This window comes from Doryrhamphus excisus, chromosome 21, assembly GCF_030265055.1.
Source record: "Doryrhamphus excisus isolate RoL2022-K1 chromosome 21, RoL_Dexc_1.0, whole genome shotgun sequence".
Lineage (NCBI taxonomy): Eukaryota > Metazoa > Chordata > Actinopteri > Syngnathiformes > Syngnathidae > Doryrhamphus > Doryrhamphus excisus.
Genome location: NC_080486.1, coordinates 9351677 through 9374581, shown reverse-complemented (window position 1 = coordinate 9374581; position 22905 = coordinate 9351677). Strand labels below are relative to the sequence as shown.

At 38.9% G+C, this 22905-nt stretch overlaps 1 protein-coding gene across 1 annotated transcript in view; it reads left to right on the top strand.

Annotated features, from left to right (window-relative positions):
- The window catches only part of gpr158a (G protein-coupled receptor 158a), a 60958-nt gene extending 38568 nt beyond the window's left edge, over window positions 1–22390 (top strand). The window contains exons 8-13 of the mRNA XM_058060605.1: window positions 2894–3003; window positions 4887–5125; window positions 7957–8095; window positions 12810–12915; window positions 12994–13140; window positions 15260–22390. Of these exons, the coding sequence (XP_057916588.1) occupies window positions 2894–3003; window positions 4887–5125; window positions 7957–8095; window positions 12810–12915; window positions 12994–13140; window positions 15260–17125 (2607 nt within the window). The 3' untranslated portion in view covers window positions 17126–22390. The remainder of the gene's footprint in view (window positions 1–2893; window positions 3004–4886; window positions 5126–7956; window positions 8096–12809; window positions 12916–12993; window positions 13141–15259) is intronic.
- The last annotated feature ends 515 nt before the right edge of the window (window positions 22391–22905 follow it).

Genomic DNA, 22905 nt, shown 5'->3' with positions numbered 1-22905 from the left:
TTAAATATCTCTCATACACAATAAAAATACAAAATATTTATCATGTTGGACTTTTTTTTACATTAATTTATTTAGCAGTTTGCTGAGTATATTTTATTTAATTTGTATTTGAGAAATACACAGTATATGTACATATATAATTAATATTTTATAGCTTTTTTAGCATTTTTTGCACTATGAAGAAGTTACTTTAGTCAAAATTGGGATTAAAAAAATAATTATAAATTTTAAATATCTTTAATACACAATAAAAATACAAAATATTTATCATGTGGGACTTTTTTTTACATTATTTTATTTCGCAGTTTGCTGAGTATATTTAATTTATTTTGTATTTGACTTTAGTGTATGTTAGTATATCATACCACGACGTGAGAAATACACAGTATATGTAGTATATAATTAATATTTTATAGCTTTTTAGCATTTAGTCAAAATCTGGATTAAAAAATAATTATAGATTTTAAATATCTCTAAAAAATATATATATATTTCATTTTTTACAATTAATTTATTTAACATTTAGCTTTTTTATTATTTTCTATATTTTATTTTATTGTATGTTATTGGTTAACTATTGCTTTATTACTATATTTCATGATGTATATTTTATTTATTTGTATGAATCTTTATTTAAATCCATTTATTGCTTGACATGTTTGGCTAATATGTCCACAAGAACTTAACAACGTGTCCCTTGCTTATGCATATTTATGGGGTCAAACGTGTTAAATGAATAATTCATATTCCTAATTGGGATAGTGTTTTATCCTGCAAAACATGGACTTTCTTTGCTGGTAGAATCGAAAATAAACACAATAGGTGAGATCGCACAATCAAAAAAAAAAAAAAATGAGAGAAGTCGTTGAGAGTGTTAGGAGGCGTTCCTCTGGGATGTGTTGCGGCCCTCCTGCTGTTTTGCACTTCCTGCAAAAAGGCTTCAAGTCACGAGTCGTCTTTTCCCCTGTTGCAGTTTTTACTCATCTTCTGGTCCCGGCGGAGCCGAGAGTGCGTCAGCAAGCTGCCTAGCACCTGCTGGGTCCTGCTGGCTGCTCCTGTTGGGTATTCAAGGGCTAACGTGCAATGGGGATTCCCAAGTATTTAGGCCGAGCCGCAATGTTGCCGCTTTGATAGTCTCATCGGTGGCGTCCACATATGGATCCGGTTGGCGTCCTGTTTTTGTACATTGTGTTCATCTTGCCGTGTCCCTGAACTGACTCCTGCTTAAAAAAAAATGGCGCTTTTGCCGACGCCTGCGGGAATCTATTAATGCCTGGGCTAATCCGATTAACAATCCCACGGGGGGAAATCTTAGCACATCTGCAGTGGAAAGATAATGTAATGTTACAGTGTGGGGGCTCCTCCTCCATGTACTGGGACACTTTAGTGGGTGCTAGGGTGGCTTCTATAGATTAGTGGAAGTTTGGTCTTTTTTTTCACATTATTTGGGCCGGTGATATTTAGTGACCAAAATGCTTCTATTTATTTAAGGAATTTATTAATTGTTCATTTTTTGTATTCATTTATTCAGCCAAAAACATGCTAGGTTAATTAGCAACTCCAAATTGTCCATAGGTATGAATGTGAGTGTGAATGGTTGTTTGTCTATATGTGCCCTGTGATTGGCTGGCCACCAGTCCAGGGTGTACCCCGCCTCTCGCTTGAAGACAGCTGGGATAGGCTCGTGAATGAATAGTTCAAATCATAATTTTACCTAATGAAGCTTCAATTAACCTCTCATTAACAGCTGCGGCTGTAGGCAAACTACTGATATAGTTGAAGAAGCATGTGGTGTTAATGCTCACGTTGTTTATCCTCACAAGGGTCACAGGGGAATGCTGGAGCCTATCCCAGCTGTCTACAGGCGAGCGGCGGGGTACACCCTGGACTGGTCGCCAGCCAATCACAGGGCACATATAGACAAACAACCATTCACACTCACATTCATACCTATGGACAATTTTTGAGTCGCTAATTAATTAACCTAGCATGTTTTTGGAATGTGGGAGGAAACCGGAGTACCCGGAGAAAACCCATGCAAACTCCACACAGAGATGGCCTTGGGTGGAATTGAACCCTGGTCTCCTAGCTGTGAGGTCTGTGTGGTAACCACTTGTCCACCGTGCAGTCATTGTCAGTATTGTTTTTGTTTATTATTATTTAATTATTGTTGTGTTATTCAGGCTATACGTACTAACTTGTTTCCTATTGGCCAGTGACACATTGTACAAATAAAATCTATATATCTATATAAACATATATAATATATAAAATCTCTCTCTCTCTCTCTCTCTCTATATATATATATATATATATATATATATATATATATACACAGACACTAATAATAATAAAAATCACATTGGAACGCACTGAAGTCAGTCATAGTTATCAGCAACCTGGATCAATTGCTCCACTGTGTTTACTATATTAATATTATTATTATTTATTATTATATTATTATAATATAATATATTATAAATATAATATAATTCATATTATATAATATTTATAATATTATTTTATTATATATTATTTTATTATTTATTATTAGTAGTATTATTTTATATTAATTTTATATATATATAGTATTTTTTTATATCATTTATTATATTCATATTAATATTACTGCCAGACAATGTCCGTCAACATACACATTTTGAGAACCGAAGATCTCATATTTCCATGATTTATGCGTGTTGTAATATTATCCTCAGAGTATAACATCAAGAATCCAAATACAAATATGCATAAACGGAGGTTGAAAAATCTTTTATTATCGCCAATTCTCCTCATGCAAGCAAACATTACTTATGTCCATAATGCAAGAGGGTTCTACTGTATTATTATTATTATTCACACGTTTTTCACACTTTCCTCCTTCACACTCCAGGTTGGAATCCTCTATTTTCAGCCGAGTGTGTTCCGTTGCATCCTGCTGCGTTGGGTTCGACTGCTGGGCTTCGCCACCGTCTACGGAACGCTCACCCTCAAGCTGTACAGGTAACACATTAACCACATGAACAACAAGTTTGGTTGTCCATCTGTGTGACTTTTTTTGCGCATCCACTCTGTCAAAAAGTGAGGAAGAAGGGGGGGCGTGTGTCTGGTCTTTAGAGGATAATATATTACATGGATCAATTTTTGATGGGGAAGAGACGACGACGAGGAGAAGGAGGAGGAAGAGGAGGCTCATTAGTGGGCAATGCAGCGGGTGCTTCATCAATGTGCGTGAAGGGCAGCCACTATTAATAGCTGCTTGCTTGTGTGTGTGTGTCAATTAATTTCCCGTGTTTATGTGCGCACTTAGAATGATGATACATAAGAAAAACAAATCAATGTAGGAATATCAACGCAAAACAGCAAACTAACAGGCAACAGACTAGATACTATGTTCCCTGAGACACACAAGCACCAGACTTCATCGCTGTAACAAAAACACTTTGATTGCAGGTTTGACTTATTCCCCAGAAGACATAATAATCCCTTCTACGACTTACTGTTGCAGCCGTAACCCAACGCTAAATCTCCTATGTCACTTCCTGTCCACCCCACGAGTGTGAAGCTGACTATAGGGGTGCTAGTTTATGTCCACAAGGCTCTACAGGGATCTCCCATGTCACTTCCTGTCCACCCCACGAGTGTGAAGCTGACTATAGGGGTGTTAGCTTATGTCAACAAGGCTCTACTTTATGTCTACAGGGCTCTACTGGACTCTCCTATGTCACTTCCTGTCCACCCCAGGAGTAGGAAGCTGACTATAGGGGTGTTAGTTTATGTCTACAGGGCTCTACCGGACTTTCCTATGTCACTTCCTGCCCACCCCACGAGTGTGAAGCTGACTATAGGGGTGTTAGTTTATGTCAACAAGGCTCTACTTTATGTCTATAGGGCTCTACTGGACTCTCCTATGTCACTTCCTGTCCACCCCACAAGTGTGAAGCTGACTATAGGGGTGTTAGTTTATGTCTACAGGGCTCTACGTGACTCTCCTATGTCACTTCCTGTCCACCCCAGGAGTAGGAAGGTGACTATAGGGGTGTTAGTTTATGTCTACAGGGCTCTACAGGACTTTCCTATGTCACTTCCTGTCCACCCCACAAGTGTGAAGCTGACTATAGGGGTGTTAGTTTATGTCAACAAGGCTCTACTTTATGTCTACAGGGTTCTATGGACTCTCCTATGTCACTTCCTGTCCACCCCACAAGTGTGAAGCTGACTATAGGGGTGTTAGTTTATGTCTACAGGGCTCTACAGGACTCTCCCATGTCACGTCCTGCCCACCCCACAAGTGTGAAGCTGACTATAGGGGTGTTAGTTTATGGCTACAGGGATCTCCTATGTCACTTCCTGTCCACCCCAGCAGTGTGAAGCTGACTATAGGGGTGTTAGTTTATGTCTACAGGGCTCTACAGGGATTTCCTATGTCACTTCCTGTCCACCCCAGGAGTGTGAAGCTGACTGTAGGGTTGTTAGTTTATGTTTACAGGGCTCTCCTATGTCACTTCCTGTCCACCCCAGGAGAGTGAAGCTGACTATAGGGGTGTTAGTTTATGTCTACAGGGCTCTAATAATGTTAAAAACAGATTTTCTATGCTCTAACTATGAAAATATTCCATTTAGAAGTAAGGAATCCCACTTTTTGGAAATGCAGGATTACTGATAAGGGATTACTGTACATATTTTAATATATGCATATATATATATATATATATATATATATATATATATATATATATATATATATATATATATATATATATTTGATCCACAAATGCACTATGTTGCAGGGCATTGAATGCTGAATCGCAAATGTACTGGAATCCGCTGTATGATAAATACAAACCAAATATTCCCAAAGTGAGCATCCTGTCTCTTCTCCACAGGGTTCTGAAGGTGTTCCTGTCCCGTACGGCACAGAGGATCCCCTACATGACCAGCTGGCGAGTTCTCCGCCTGCTGGCCATCATCCTGCTCATCGTCTGCTGGTTCCTGGTGGCCTGGACGTCGGCCGTCTGCCAAATCGCGGACAGGAAGTCTGCGCTCATCGACGTGGGCTACACGCCCGACGGGCTGCAGTTCAGCATGTGCCTGCTGGATCGCTGGGACTACATGATGGCTGTCGGTGAGACCCTGCACTCCATTGGCTTTACACCAAGCTTCCTTTCCTGTAAATATATCCTCACAGCTGTTTAAGCTGCAGACTAGTTGGGTCTGAATGAATGGTGCCCTCTGGTGGTAGTGAAACATATTAAAGTCATGAGGAAAAGTTGTTTCCCAGTAGAAGGTATTAATCCTGCCCTCTGGTGCTTGACTTTTGGTTGATTTGCATGCTGTTTTACATTTGCTGACTCAAGCAGCATGAAAGAAAAGCTTTTGTCTTGCGGCGGGAAAAACAGATGGACTCCAGCAGCGCTTCAATGTGTGAGTGTGCACTTTAATAAGGACACACAGGGGGGGTCATCGAGGATACTTATAAATTACACACACATGAGGTCCCCATAAATCTTTCCATTTCATACAACACCTGTTTATTTATTTGAAAGGATTTATAATTTGGCCTCTGCTAAAGCGCAACGTCAACGTTTTTCATCTGAAATCATTTCACTCTGTTTAATCACCTGCCGCCTGCACGCCCATAAGTCTCCATGACAAGCTTTGGAGACGTGAAGATTTATTTCAAGTCCGCAATTTGAAGCGCTAACTAATTTATTATGCCCTTTTTTGAAGGCTGTCTGAACAAACACGCTTCAACCCTTTCATATGTTTCAGCAGCCGTGTCATCAAACGGCCTCAGTTTTTGATATTGTCTGTAAATCCTGACAAGAGAACAGTAATGGGACACTGAGTTGTTTCTAATACTTCTAAAACTTCACTAATCCTTGTTTGTCACGGTTAATTGGTTCCAGAGCTGATTCCTTACTTATAAACCTCTTTACAACCTTCTAAAATTTTTTTTTTTTACATTATTAGAGCTGGTGGCACGGTGGTCGAGTGGTTAGCGTGCAGATCTCACAGCTAGGAGACCAGGGTTCAATTCCACCCTCAGCCATCTCAGTGTGGAGTTTGCATGTTCTCCCCGTGCATGCTTGGGTTTTCTCCGGTTACTCCGGTTTCCTCCCACATTCCAAAAAAAACATGCTAGGTTAATTAGCGACTCCAAATTGTCCATAGGTATGAATGTGAGTGTGAATGGTTGTTTGTCTATATGTGCCTTGTGATTGTATATAACAGTATAGTGTATAAAAATATTGTATATAACAATATAACAGTCACTAAAGTCATCATACAGCAACTTCACACTCAAATATACAAACATGTACCAATATATTTAAAAAAAAACAACTCCTTAAAAGTTTTCCCATACTGTATTGCATCTGAGCAACGCATTCATTGGGGTGCTGCAATGACGTTAGCCCCTCTCTAAAACGCTCTGAAAGTTTAATGAATGTTAAGGAATTTTTCCTCCCACATTCCAAAAACATGCTAGGTTAATTAGCGACTCCAAATTGTCCATAGGTATGAATGTGAGTGTGAATGGTTGTTTGTCTATATGTGCCCTGTGATTGGCTGGCGACCAGTCCAGTGTGAACCCCACCTCTCGCCCGAAGACGGCTGGGGTAGGCTCCCTCCCACATTCCAAAAACATGCTAAGTTGCTAACATGCTAATTAGCGACTCCAAATTGTCCATAGGTATGAATGTGAGTGTGAATGGTTGTTTGTCTATATGTGCCCTGTGATTGGCTGGCCACCAGTCCAATGTGAACCCCACCTCTCGCCCCAAGACAGCTGGGATAGGCTCCCCCCTTGTGACCCTCGTGAGGAAAAAGCGGTAGAAAATGAATGAATGAATGAATTATTAGAGCCCTCTAGACATGAAGTAGCACCCCTATAGTCATTTTCCACTCATAAAATACAGACAATAAGTCATTTAAGACATACATAAGGCTTGTGCTTATTTATGTTGCTTTAAATGTGTTCCCTACGGGAGCAGAGTGCGTGGCGGACAGGAAATTACGTTGTAGGTTCAGAACTGAGTTTTATTAAAGGGGGCTATTGTGCCTGTTGTGAGATAATTCACACCTGCAATCTTTTGTTTTAGCGATGAACTCTGGTGCTTGTGTGTCTCACTGAACATTACTATCACATTACTGACTGATTATCTTGTGACTCATTTTTATAAAGTTTTATAAATGATTAATTTAGGTTAAAAATACATAACATTGCTTAAATATGGAGATATTTTGACTAATAATCGGTCGTATTCAAACCACAAAAGAGCATGATTTATTGATATATTTTTCAAAACCATGATAAAGTGAAGTAGCGGGAGTAGTGGTGAGGGACGACTGTATTTTTTCCGACAATTTTAAATATGTATGGTGTTCAAAATTTAGCCTTGATGCTGGGAATGTAGTTTAAAAGTGCTTTTAGTAAGCCCTATTGTGAGCACACCCGTAGTGTGTGTCTGTAGCTTTAATGCAAGAAGTGAACTTTATTCACTTTTGACTTTTTGTCCGACATAAAAGACACCATATATTTATATATCATATACAATTTGAACTGCAACTTTATGCAATGTTAGTATTTTTCTGACGAAAAACATTTTATTATTTTGTTTTTTATTATTATTTTATTGTTTTTATTTTATTATTTTATTTTGATTAATTTTATTTTATTATTTTTTATTTTTATTTTATTTTATTTTATTTCTATTTATTTATTTATTTTATTTTATTTTTATTTTTATTTATTTATTTATTTTTTCAAAGCCTGTTTTTACTTAATGATGTCCCAAACTGTAAAATGGAGCATTTGTGCATCTCTTCTCACAAAAGTGGAGCATCATGATAGATTTTTCTCAGGTTTGATGCTCATAAACCGACTCTAGGGATATGTTACATCATTAAAATGTCTCTTTACGGACTAAACGTTTTGTTGCTGTCATCCCACAGCTGAGTTCCTCTTCCTGCTGTGGGCGGTGTACCTATGCTACGCCGTGAGAACGGTCCCCTCGGCTTTCCACGAGCCTCGCTACATGGCCATCGCTGTCCACAACGAGCTTGTGCTGTCTGCAATTTTCTATGTCATCAGGTAACGTAATGATTTATTACTGCATTCCCCCGGTTCATTGAACGCACCTTCTTAAAAGAGACTCGTTTTAAATTGGAACATTTGCTCGCCGTGTTGATTTTTGACTGGCTGCCATCGGGGACTCGTTTCCCTTGTTAGAATGCGTCCGGCCTCGTTTTTGCGCTGTCCCTGTGGGATCCCGACGTGGACGCTTCAGTGTAAGACACGCTTGTTTGCCGTCGTCAAGTTCAGGTGTTAAAGCAGTGACTCTGGGATATGAAATGAAACCGGGTCAGTGGTTATTTATTTTTAAGAAAAACACCGTACCACTTCCTTCACACCTCCAACCCTGCTATCTGTTATATGAGATTTGTGCTGTGGTTAAATTAGCATCTAGCAAACACAGGTGAGGTCTCTCCTCTGCTGAAAAGACGGTCAGCACATTTTAAAACACAAACACTCGCCGCTATTGTCTCTGACGCTAATTATCTCGTTTCCCGCTGACTGCCGGAGGCTCTGATGTCTGAATGGACCATAACGGGTGACCACATCAAGGTCACACGGCGGCTAGAAAACGAGGAAATATGACATCCTTGTAAAAAAATAAAAAAGGTTATGTCACACAGATAATTAGTTATAGCTCATAGTGTGTAAATATCATCTTACTGATACGTTACCAGACAGCTGACATATATACGTAAAGTCATATACCGTATTTTCGCACAATGCCAAAAATGCATAATTAGGTAGGAAAAAACATACATAAGTTGCTTCGAAGAATAGGTCGCACAAGGCCAAAAATGCATACAGTGAAGAAAATAAGTATTTGAACACCCTGCTATTTTGCTATTTCTCCCACTTAGAAATCATGGAGGGGTCTGAAATTTTCATCGTAGGTGCATGTCCACTGTGAGAGAGATAAACTAAAAAGAAAAATCCAGAAATCACAATGCATGATTTTTTAACAATTTATTTGTGTGATACAGCTGCAAATAAGTATTTGAACACCTGTGTATCATCTAGAATTCTGACCCTGAAAGACCTGTTAGTCTGCCCATTAGAAGTCCACCTGCACTCCATGTATCATCCTGAATCAGATGCACCTGTTTGAGGTCGTTAGCTGCATAAAGACACCTGTCCACCCCATACAATCAGTAAGACTTTAACTTGTAACATGGCGAAGACCAAAGAGCTGTCCAAAGACACCAGAGACAAAATTGTACACCTCCACAAGGCTGGAAAGGGCTACGGAGCAATTACCAAGCAGCTTGGTGAAAAAAGGTCCACTGTTGGAGCTATCATTAGAAAATGGAAGAAGCTAAACATGACGGTCAATCTCAATCGGAGTGGAGCCCCATGCAAGATATCACCTCGTGGGGTCTCAATGATTCTAAGAAAGGTGAGGAATCAGCCCAGAACTACACGACAGGACTTGGTCAATGACCTGAAAAGAGCTGGGACCACCGTTTCCAAGGTTACTGTAGGTAATACACTAAGACGTCATGATGTGAAATCATGCATGGCACGAAAGGTTCCCCTGCTTAAACCAGCACATGTCAAGGCCCGTCTTAAGTTTGCATATGACCATTTGGATGATACAGAGGAGTCATGGGAGAAAGTTTTATGGTCAGATGAGACCAAAATAGAACTTTTTGGTCATAATTCCAATAAGCGTGTTTGGAGGAAGAAGAATGAAGAGTACAATCCGAAGAACACCATCCCTACTGTGAAGCATGGGGGTGGTAGCATCATGCTTTGGGGGTGTTTTTCTGCACATGGGACAGGACGAGTGCACTGCATTAAAGAGAGGATGACTGGGGCCGTGTATTGTGAGATTTTGGGGAACAACCTCCTTCCCTCTGTCAGAGCATTGAAGATGGGTCGTGGCTGGGTCTTCCAACACGACAACGACCCGAAGCACACAGCCAGGAAAACCAAGGAGTGGCTCCGTAAGAAGCATATCAAGGTTCTAGCATGGCCCAGCCAGTCTCCACACCTGAACCCAATCGAAAATCTTTGGAGGGAGCTCAAACTCCGTGTTTCTCAGCGACAGCCCAGAAACCTGACTGATCTAGAGAAGATCTGTGTGGAGGAGTGGGCCAAGATCCCTCCTGCAGTGTGTGCAAACCTGGTGAAAAACTACAGGAAACGTTTGACCTCTGTAATAGCAAACAAAGGCTACTGTACCAAATATTAACATTCATTTTCTCAGGTGTTCAAATACTTATTTGCAGCTGTATCACACAAATAAATTGTTAAAAAATCATGCATTGTGATTTCTGGATTTTTCTTTTTAGTTTATCTCTCTCACAGTGGACATGCACCTACGATGAAAATTTCAGACCCCTCCATGATTTCTAAGTGGGAGAAATAGCAAAATAGCAGGGTGTTCAAATACTTATTTTCTTCACTGTAATTAGGTAGGAAAAAAACATACATAAGTTGCTCCGGAGTATAGGTCGCACAAGGCAAAAAATGCATAATTACGTAGGAAAAAACATACATAAGTCGCACTGGAGTATAAGTCGCACAAGGGCAAAAATGCATAATTAGGTAGGAAAACACCTACATAAGTTGCTCTGGAGTATAAGTCGCACAATGCCAAAAATGCATAATTACGTAGGAAAAAACATAGATAAGTCGCACTGGAGTATAAGTCACACAATGCCAAAAATGCATAATTAGGTAGGAAAAAACATACATAAGTTGCTCCGGAGTATAGGTCGCACAAGGCAAAAAATGTATAATTACGTAGGAAAAAACATACATAAGTCGCACTGGAGTATAAGTCACACAATGCCAAAAATGCATAATTAGGTAGGAAAAAACATACATAAGTTGCTCCGGAGTATAGGTTGCACAAGGCAAAAAATGCATAATTACGTAGGAAAAAACATACATAAGTCGCACTGGAGTCTAAGTCGTATTTTTTGCGGGTAATTTATTTTACTTATTTATTTTATTTTATAATTAGTTATAACTCATAGTGTGTAAATATAATCTTACTGACATAAATAAAGTCATATACTGTATTTTCTGGACTATAAGTCGCTCTGGAGTATAAGTCGCACAAGGGCAAAAATGCATAATTAGGTAGGAAAAAACATACATAAGTTGCACTGAAGTCGCATTTTTTGCGGGTAATTTATTTTACAAACTTGACCAAAACAGGCATTACGTCCTCTTGGAAGGCAAGTTCTAACAATAAAAGAATATAGAACAGGCTGAATAGGTGTAAGATATGCTAACACGATGCTAACATCTACACAAAAAATAAACATGAACAGAAAAGGTGTCCAGTGTTTATGTAAACATAAATATTTTTTATCAAGTAATTTGGAGTATAAGTCACAGGAACAGCCAACCTATGAAAAAAAGTGCGACTTATACTCCGGAAAATACAGTATTAAATCAGAGTACAAGCCAGTTACTGCAAAAAAATCAAATATGACAGTAGTGTCAAGCTGTTTTTAAGTACCTGGTTCAAAAATAATTTTTATGACACAAGTTGCCTGCTGTTGTTATGCATGTACTGCAAACAAAAAAATATGTCAAATACCCTCAATATCAGGGTTATATCTGTACTCTGCAGACAAATACGCTTCACTTACGCTGCACTCCAGGTCGGCATTTTTCCGCTTTCAGTCTCGGCGTGTAGCATGACGTCCACCGGAGCTATAAAAGCAGTGGTGTCCAAAGTGCTATTCAGTGGCTATTTGCAGCCTCGGGCTCATTTTTTTCTTGGCCTGCATCATACTGTAGAAAAAAAACTGTAAAAAAAAATGAAAAATATAACAAGATAACAAGAAAAAATATATATATTTCTATGTTTTGTTTGGGATTTTTTTTAGATTTTTTTTAACATACCGACATCAGTTCCTAATAATCTGACACTTCCATGTAGCTAAAAATAGTGCATAATGATGCCATAATAATGCACTCCGCAACCTATAATCGTAATATCAAGCATATTATATTCGTATGTATATATTCTTCGCTTAATTTTCCTGTTTCTTACTCTTTTGTTTGGGGGGGGGCAAATATATGAAACATTACAGTGCATTTCTTACATCAATCAAAATATAACTTTCTATTATTTACATTTGTATTCAACTATCTGAAAAGGAGTAGGTTGAAGCAAAAGCTTATAAATGCCTACCCCTTTTTGCAAGATATAATCATGTTCATGCCACAGTCTTGTTTTTGTTGTTATTATTATCATTGTAATATTATTATTGTTATTATCATTATTATTATTGTTATAATCTTTATCATTATTACCATTATTATTGTTATTATTATCACCATTATTATAATCATCATTAATATTACCATTTTCATCATTATAGTTGTAACAATTTTTGGATGTTTTTTTTATTTTAATTAATTATAATATAATTTATAATTATATTATAATATAATTTTAATTATAATAACTTTTTAATTTAATTTTACAGACTTCATTGCTTCTTGTAGAGTGCTGTAATCATTCCATCTGTTGTTTTCTGAAATCCGCAGTATTTGTGCTTTTATTGTCAATTTATTAGCTCACTTTTTATGTAATATTTAATATTAATATGTAATATTTACATATCATTTTCTGGATATTGCATGTGTCTAATTTTGTGCATTAAAAAAAAAACAAGAACTTGAGACCGTGTCTGAACAGGTGACCAACTCAAACTTCCTGTAGCCTTCCCGCCTCTTTTTTTACATCCTCTTCCTGTCTCTGCAGGTTCACTCTGGCTCCTGAGCTCCACCCTGATTGGATGCTACTGCTGTTCTTCACTCACACCCACTTGACTGTAACGGTCACATTGGGTCTTCTTCTCATTCCCAAGGTGCAATGACTTACAATTATGTAATTTTGTTCATATTTCTTATACTAATATTTATGAATTTCAATGTTTTTTCACTAGTTCCTGTTTGCCGGCACACACATGCGGGATGATATAGCATCCGAAGCCTACGAGGACGAGCTGGACATGGGGCGTTCGGGGTCCTACCTCAACAGCAGCATCACCTCAGCCTGGAGCGAACACAGTCTTGACCCCGAGGATATTCGGGTCAGCGTTTTTTTCCGTTTTTTTTTTTTTTTGTGGTCTTGAACTGTTTAACCCGGCGTTCCTCCTGCAGCAGTACTGAGCCATGGCAGTTTTTTATTGCAGACGCCAGACGAAACGGGCCCTCTCAGTTCTATTAATGGCTGTGGCGTAAGATCATGCGACAGTCTTTGGGAAAAACGTACCAACGTGAGCAGAGATTTCTGTTTGTCTGTTAGAGCTGAAGAAGTCTCTCTACCAAATTCTTTTTTTTTTTTTATGGGGGTATGGGGTTTCATATTTAATAGTGAGCGGCCTCATTAAAAAACGGAAATTCAGGAAATACAGTATCTCACAAAAGGGACGACATCCCTTATGTTTCTATTCTCATGGGACAATACTGTGCTTTAAAGTAGTCAGTGTACAGCTTATACATAGCGGGGTAGATTTAATGTTTACTATCCACTGGTGGAGTTGGTGGATGTTAGAAAAACTGACATGCGACCCAGTTTCTGCTTCATAATGTCACAACACAGGTTGGAATCTATGTTGCCCTTCGATGAACCGTTACTCCCGTCCAGTGTTGGCAGCACTCATGCAGCCACATGCCACAACGGTTGCCAGTTTGTATGTTAAAAGTTGAAATACTTAGAAAGCAACTAGCGGGCCGGATTCAAACACTAGGTGGGCCACATGTGGCCCCTGTGCCGTAGTTTGCGCACCCCTGGTTTAGCCAATAAGGACTGTTTATTGACATATTTTACCTCTACTTCAATACAGGCTGTACACCGAGTCATGTTGCCAGTTTGTATGTTAAAAAATTTAAATACTTAGAAAGCAACTAGCGGGCCGGATTCAAACATTAGGTGGGCCGCATATGGCCCCCGCGCCGTAGTTTGCCCACCCTTAGTTTTGACAATCTCTACTTCAATACAGGCTGTACACCGAGTCATGTTGCCAGTTTATATGTTAAAAGTTGAAATACTTAGAAAGTACCTGGCGGGCCGGATTCAAACACTAGGTGGGCCGCATGTGGCCCTCGGGCTGTAGTTTGCCCACCCCTGGTTTAGCCAATAATGACTGTTTGTTTTATATGTTAAAAGTTGAAATACTTAGAAAGCAAATAACGGGCCGGATTCAAACACTAGGTGAGCCGCATGTGGCCCCTGGGCCGTAGTTTGCCCCCCCCCCCACACATTTTTCCTCGACTTTAATACAGGCTGTACACTAAGTCATGTTGCCAGTTTTATGTTAAAAGTTGAAATACTTAGAAAGCACCTGGCAGGCCGGAGTCGAACGCTTGGTGGGCTGCTTGTGGCCCATGGGCCATAGTTTGCCCACCCCATGTTTGTTGACACATTTTCTCTCTATTTCAATACAGGCTGTACGCCGAGTCATGTTGCCAGTTTGTTTATTGAAAGTTGAAATACTTAGAAAGCAACTAGCGGGCTGGATTCAAACACTTGGTGGGCCTTATGTGGCCCCCGTGCCGTAGTTTGCCCACCCTTGGTTTAGCCAATAATGACTTTTTGTTGACACATTTTCTCTCTATTTCAATACAGGCTGTACGCCGAGTCATGTTGCCAGTTTGTTTATTGAAAGTTGAAATACTTAGAAAGCAACTAGCGGGCCGGATTCAAACACTTTGTGGGCTGCTTGTGGCCCATGGGCCGTAGTTTGCCCACCCCTGGTTCAGACAATAATGACACATTTTCCCTCTACTTCAATATTTCCCTCTATTTCAATATTTATTTCTATTTTCAATCCAGGTTGTACACAGACTACTCTAAATTATTATAGTATTATACCTTGAGAAGATGTACTGTTGTAGAATATTCAGGGTACTCGCTTTGGTGAGATACTGCAAACTTAGAGGCTGTTTCAGACCTAACACTGAGTACAATCTGTTTCCTTCGTTGATGCTGTCCAAAACTGTTGTCGTCTTTTTTTTTTTTTTTTCAGTGCGCATGTGATATTCTGTAGTGCATCATTGGACGGACATGTTTGTAGTCAGGTGTCATGGCCGCTGTAGAGCATGTGCAGTAGAATGTCTGCTTTTAAAAAAAAAAAAATCTGTTTTAATTGTGCGGTTCTTCAACAGGAAGTAGCGACTGACTTCTTTCCTCCATTCTTGACCACATAGGAGGAGTTAAAGAAGCTCTACTCCCAGTTGGAGATCTACAAGAGGAAGAAGATGCTGGCCAACAACCCTCACCTCCAGAAGAAGCGAAGCTCCAAGAAAGGTCTCGGTCGTTCCCTCATGAGACGCATCACCGAGATTCCTGAATCGGTGCATCGCCAATGCAGCCGTGAAGAAAAGGACATCGGGGAACACGGTAGCAACCGAAACAGCATCTGCATGCTGAAGAAGAACCCGTTTGATCAAACGGTGAAGCCCGTTAAGGAGGAGACGTTGAAGAACAAGGTGTTCTCCTTGAAGAAATCTCACAGCAGCTACGACCACGTACGAGATCCGAGCGAAGACTCCGGCAACTCCGCCGCAGATAAAACGGAGGTCACCGTAGCTGAAGGTTCTCTTCTGGACACCTTAATGGGGAAAAAGCTTGTCAAGAAGAAGTCCAGCGAGAACCTCAACGCTCCGAGCGAGTCCACCGAGTCGGTTCCGCTTGTCTGCAAGTCGGCCAGCGCCCACAACCTCACCGCCGATAAGAAACCTCTTCATGCGCGTGCGTCCATGCTCCAGAAGTCCCTCAGCGTCATCGCTACCGCTAAAGAGAAGACACTTGGCTTGACGGCGAAGACTCAAAACGCCGACGACGGCAATAAGAAGTCTCCAAAGAACACAAAAGAAGCGGAGAACGTTGAGCAGAAGCAGAATGCTCCAGTCAAAGGAAAGGATCTTTATGATCTTTCTGAGGTGTGTCCATGGGAGGTGGAGGACCTTCCAACACCTTCTGAAAACAAGGTCCAGAAACATGTCTCCATCGCTCCCAAGGAGACCACAACCATCCACGGAGGTATCACCAAGGTCGGAAAATCACAGAAACCGAAAGCATCAGATCCGTCTACATCCGCCGTGAGACAGAAGACACCTCGAGAAGAAGTGTGTCCGTGGGAGGACACCAGTCACGTGGAAGCGACCAAACCTCAACCCAAAACAAACCGAGAAGATGTTTGTCCATGGGACTTTGGCGAGACCACAGAGACTTGTCCAACCACCAAGCAAAGAAAAGGAACCTCGCCTCTGGAAGTTCAAGGCAGGAACGCTCCAACCGGAAGCTCTCCTTCCAAATCCGACGTACCACCTAATCCTGAGAGCCCTCCTCGGGGTTCCAAACTTAGGGAATCTCCTTCAAAAAAGAGAACACTTGAAAAAGAAAAGGAAACATCCAAAGACAGCGAGAACGGGAAAAGTCGAACAAAATCAAAGGATAAAAATAAACCTTCCGAAATTCAGCAGAGATTAGCCGAGGTTTGTCCGCGGAATGTTGCGGACAGCCATCAGGAAGCGGCGACCGTGGAAAAGCGGAAAAGCGCTAATGTCGGAGCGGTCAAAGCCAAGCAGGCTGAAGTCTGTCCGTGGGACTTTGAGGACACATCGGATAAAAAAGACAAAGGGAGGAGGAGCATTCCCGATTCCGGAGCCGCTCCAAAGAAGGCTGATGTTTGTCCGTGGGACTTTGAGGACACATCAGATAAAAAAGACAAAGGGATGAGGAGCATTCCCAATCCCGGCGCCGCTCCAAAGAAGGCTGATGTTTGTCCCTGGGACTTTGAGGATACATCAGATAAAAAAGACAACATTCCCAATCCCGGAGCCGCTCCAAAGAAGGCTGATGTTTGTCCGTGGGACTTTGAGGACACATCAGATAAAAAAGACAAAGGGATGAGGAGCATTCCCAATCCCGGAGCCGCTCCAAAGAAGGCTGATGTTTGTCCCTGGGACTTTGAGGACAAGTCAGATAAAAAAGACAACATTCCCAATCCCGGAGCCGCTCCAAAGAAGGCTGATGTTTGTCCGTGGGACTTTGAGGACAAGAAGGCGTGACACCTCGCCTTGAAAGGGGACCACTGACGCTCTCGCTGTCCTTGTGTCTTTTTTTTTTTTTTTTTTTTTTGGGAAAACAGGTGACTCGAATGAAATTCCGTTCCACAAAGTTGCCTTCCTTTATGAGGTTTTTTTTTTGGTTGGTTTGGGTCATTTTTTGACAGATTTTACAACGATGATAATGAGCATTCCACTTGACTACAGGGACATGCCGGGGACAAATCTTAAGACTAATTATGCAACTTTTGATTCAGCCTCGTCACTCAATTAGAAGTTACATTCGGAAAAAAAAACAAAAAAAACAAAAGGACACTGAGGTTGAAACAAAAGCCAAAGAATACGGCAACAACGAGGGGACAAACTTCTCAGTCTGAAGCACTTTAGCCAACTCCATTAACAGACCACACTCTCCTCTCCACCTTCTTCTTCTTCTTCTAGGTCCTCATTTCATTGTAGTCCTCAAGAGTCAGCGAGGGGAAAGACGTACTGTATGTGCCTAAGTAAAAGTAAGTAAGCATTGTCTCGTCTTATGTCAACAAATGTCAATCATCGTCGCTCGGGTCATTCATGATGTCCGTATCGGTCGACGACACCAAACCCGCAAAAGATGCAAAAATATATATACAGTAGATCCCCGCATATTCATGTATCTATTTACGTTGCTCAACAAATACAATGTGGTTTGATGGTGCTTTCCAACATTTTACAGCAGGAAGATGCTTTGCTTTAATATGCTTTAATAATAGAATATTATTATTAATTTTATATTCATTTATTATATTCATTAAAATTATTTTAAAAAAATTAAAAATACAATAAATTTATATTAATAATTAATATAATGTTATTATGTTATAAATATTATATTATTATTTAAATAATTAATAATTAAGTATAATAGTATGTACTATATGCCTGAAATAGTTTTTTTTTTAATTGTTCATTTCATTAATTTTCTGCCGTGGGGGGTGCTGGAGCCTATCCCAGCTGTCTTCGGGTTAGAGGCGGGGTACACCCTGGACTGGTCACCAGCCAATCACAGGGCACATATAGACAAACAACCATTCACACTCACATTCATACCTATGGACAATTGGGAGTCGCTAATTAACCTAGCATGTTTTTAGAATGTGGGAGGAAACCGGAGTACCCGGAGAAAACCAATGCAAACTCCACACAGAGATAGCCGAGGGTGGAATTGAACTCGGGTCTCCTAGCTGTGTGGCCTGTGCGCAAACCGTGCAGCCCAAAAACTAACATTCATTCATTCATTTTCTGCTGCTTGTCCTCACGAGGGTCGCGGGGTGTTGCTGGAGCCTATCCCAGCTGTCTTCAGGTTAGAGGCGGGGTACACCCTGGACTGGTGGCCAGCCAATCACAGGGCACATATAGACAAACAACCATTCACACTCACATTCATACCTATGGACAATTTGGAGTCGTCAATTAACCTGGCATGTTTTTGGAATGTGGGAGGAAACCGGAGGGTGGAATTGAACTCGGGTCTCCTAGCTGTGAGCGCTAACCACTCGTCCACCGTACAGCCTTTTTTTTTTTATTGTGTGAAAGTGAATTTAGAATAATTTTGCTAACTGTGAGATGCATATTTTAGGATCCGAATCTTATTTTGAGTAGTAATCAAAGAATATTTTCTTAGTGTTACTGTAAATGTTCAATTCAGACATTAATGCCCGCGTTTAACAACAAAATACAGCAAAACCTTGGTTAGCGTCATTAACTCCTTCCAGGAGGTGTGACTCTAACTGAAACAGATGCTAACCAAATCAATTTTTCCCATATGAAATCATGTAAATCTGATTAATCTGTACCAGAAAGCCAAAAATGTTAACAAAATACACATTTTTATAGTTTTACAAATACAATTTTGCATACCGAAATGTATATAAATACATATAAATGATGAACAAAAAGGGTAAATTAACATTTAAGATTACTTTTACCTTCACTGAAAACGTGAGTGTTCCCAAAGACACAATGCGGCAGCAACATCAACACCTTCTTCTGATTATTATTTCTGGAATTTAGTGTTTCCGACCTCGAACTCAGCATGGAACCAAAGAAAGTTTCGACATTTAAATAAAGAAGGTGAGACACTACTCAATTCCAGAAATAACTCATGAAGATGGTGTTCAAGTGGAAGATGTTGATCTTGCTGGCACATTGTGTCTTTGGGAACAGTCAACTTAAATGTTAATATATACCTTTTATTCTGCAATTATATGCATTTAGAATAGTTTTATTTGTCTTAAACTATAATTGGAAAACTATAAAAATGTGTTTTGTGTTAACATTGTTTAGAATCGACAAATGATGACATAAACGGGCGACATTTTGTTAGCAAGCTAACAGGATGTCTTGGATTAAAAACAGTTGGACTCACACACGCACATCATATTGTACGCTAACCGGAAATTGTACGCAATTTGGGTGTACGTTTTTTTTTTTTTTACGCTAAACGGAGAAGGACGCTGAGGACTGCGATTTCACCGTACTCCAAACTAGCTAATTTAAATGTTGCCAATCTTATAAATAAAAATAACATAACTCATTTATTTTTGTCAAAGTAGCTTTCCTTTTTTGGGCTTGTCCATTATTTATGTTTTTTCACACTTTGAATAAGCGGGGATCTACTGTAAAAACTACAAAGTCCACCTAGCTTGTGTTAGCACTAGCCTAGCAACCCTGCTAATCCGCTAACAGCAAAACCAGAAATCTTTATTTCAATACTACGAAAAAAAAGTAGAATTAGTATGAATTTAATAACAATCACCCATTTTCCTGTATCCAACATGTAGCATAGCTCGCTAGCATTATCAGGTTTAGACTTAGCGGCGTCGATGAATGATATAACTAAACCTTCTGAAGGTTTCGTTTTGTGGTCACGTTTTGTATCAAAATGTCGTAACTACTTGTGTCACGCGCTCAGTTCAGTGTATTCCAAAGCGGAATAGTCGGAAAAACAATAACGCAAAAAGCTGGTCCAGTTGACTATGTCTCGTGTTGGAATGTCGTCACTGAATGTCGTCACTGATTATCTGTGATTATCTGTCGACTTCATTGTAATCAACGTCGCAAAAAGAAGGCAGCAATTCGATCTAAACGACTTAATTTTTTTGGGTTAGAATCCGAGAGAATCCAGGAAGTATCCAGTTTTAGTATTTAAAGGGTCTTAGGAAGCACTGCCATGTTGAATTGTACTGCCCTGATGATGACTAATCTAATTTAACTAAGCTGTATGTCTGACGAAGAAGTAGCCTTTTTTTTTGTCCGTGTTGGAAAAATATCTTTATTATTACATTCCCACGTGAACTGATTGTAATTCCGAATGTTTTATTTATTTGCATGGCAAGAAATATTCACAATAACCACATCTTCCCGGTGCCGATACTTTACTTTTTTTTTTTTTAGCAAAATTAAATAAATATAAAGCCAGTGACATAGATAATTAAAATTTATCAATACATGTATTGCTTATAAATAAATAATATAAAAAGATGGATAGATACGTATTGTTCAAAATGAGATTTCATAATTTATTCATATACATACATTGTTACATTTAAATTGATAATATTTAATTGATATTTTATTTTTATCTATAATTATATTCAGTAGATTGTCTTAAATTTAATTTTTGGAAGGCCAAAATTACCAAAATAAACATGTGAACTAATGTATTAAATAATCAAATTATTATTATTATTATTTTATGTTAAAAATTACAATTAAAAAATATATAAATTTGTCATAAAATATATAAGCCAGGAGATAAATACTTTTTTTTTATATATAATGTTGAGATCTCACAATTTACTTATTTAAAATTATACTTCCCAATTTGTTGATTAACTAATGGACAATTTCATACATGATGTTATATTTTAATTAATACTTTGGCTATGTGAAATGTATTAAATTATCAATTTATTATAAATAATTATCTATTATTTATGTTTTAAAAAAATTCAAAATATAATGACACTATTAATAAATTGGTCATAAAATAGTTCAAAATAATTATTCATATTTTTGTGGCTTTTTATTTGTTTAATTTTGGCACACACACAAAAAAATCCCTCCATACAAAACATCTCTTTGGGTCATGACAGACCATAATAATAATAACACTGCAACATTCCGTCTTTACATCATGGAAGTATTCCGAAACACTTGTCATCCGTCAACCCATCACACACGCCTCCGTTCTTGACACTCTCTTGTCCACTAATCAGACCTTAGAACCTGCTGTCAATCAAACCCTTGCTACTACTACTCCTATTACTACTACTACTACTACTACTACTATTACTACTACTACTATTCAATGCTGTAACGTCGTAAATCTTGTGGCTTCTGCATGAATTCCAGAAATTAGTTGGACCGATGTTTCACTGCCCTCGATAGAACAAACGAGTAAAAAAAATAATAATAAAGATGAAAAAAAGATGTAAATGGACTGTTACAAGTTGTATAGTGAGTGATTGTGTCTCTTTAAGCCACTGTCTTGCTCTATGACAAAGCTTATAGCATCCATATATTTGGTAGATTTCTATTGTGTTACATTGTGATAGCATGTACATAAAAAAGATACCTCCTCTGCAATAAATATTTCTATGAAAAGTATGTTGACTGTATCCTGACCTCCACTTCTTCATCATCATCCTCCTCCCTTAAAAGCCTCACACGTCACCACCACTTTGGATTGCCATGGCCAGCATCCCGGAATGCTTTCACTGCTGCTTGTTTTGGCCAGAGACCAAGGAAAGAGGCTAAATATTATGAAAATGTTCCGAAAATAACATTTTTTCTTATGCTTTCAACGTGAAGGAGTCAGCAGTGCACAGGAAGTAAATGATGACGTCATTGAAATTGGACTGCTCTGTAATGTAAAACATACTGCGATAAAAAAATTTTTTTCATTTTTACGACCTAATTCAGTATAACTAATTAATATTAATACGTAATATTAATATAAATTAATACATTTTATATCGTCGTTTATGTCATCTTCAGAATTACGAAATGTCCGACTGTAGTAAATGCAGCATTAGCTATGTGTCAGGTTATGCTGTATCATGCTGTCATGCTAAGTACGACATTGCTAGGCTATCCTTGCCTTTTTTGGAGTAAAACCTTCTACTAGGTTCTATATGTGGTCAAAATTAGAAAGAGTATAGGTTACATCGTTAAAATCCATAAGAAATAATAATGCTTGTTTTGGCCAAAGACCAATGAAAGAGGCAAAATATTATGAAAATGTTCCGAAAATAACATTTTTCTTATGCTTTCAACGTTGAAGGAGTCAGCAGTGCACAGGAAGTAAATGATGACGTCATTGAAATTGGACCGCTCTGTAATGTAAAACATACCCGACAACTGCGATAAGATTTGTCATTTTTACGACCTAATTCAGTATAGCAAATTCATATTAATACATAATATTAATACATTTTGTATCGTCGTTTATTTAATATTCAGACTATTGCGCTTTGATGTCCGAAATGTCCGACTGTATTAAATGCAGCATTAGCTATGTGTCAGGTGATGCTGTTTCATGCTGTCATGCTAGTACGACATTGCTTGGCTAACCTTGCCTTTTTTGCAGTAAAACCTTCCACTAGGTTCTATATGTGGTCACATTTAGAAAGAGTATAGGTTACAGCCTTAAAATCCATAAGAAATAATAATGAGGCTACTTCCGAAATATGTCAGCTGAGCGGACGCTAAAGACATTAGCATTGATTCCTGTTAGCTTAACT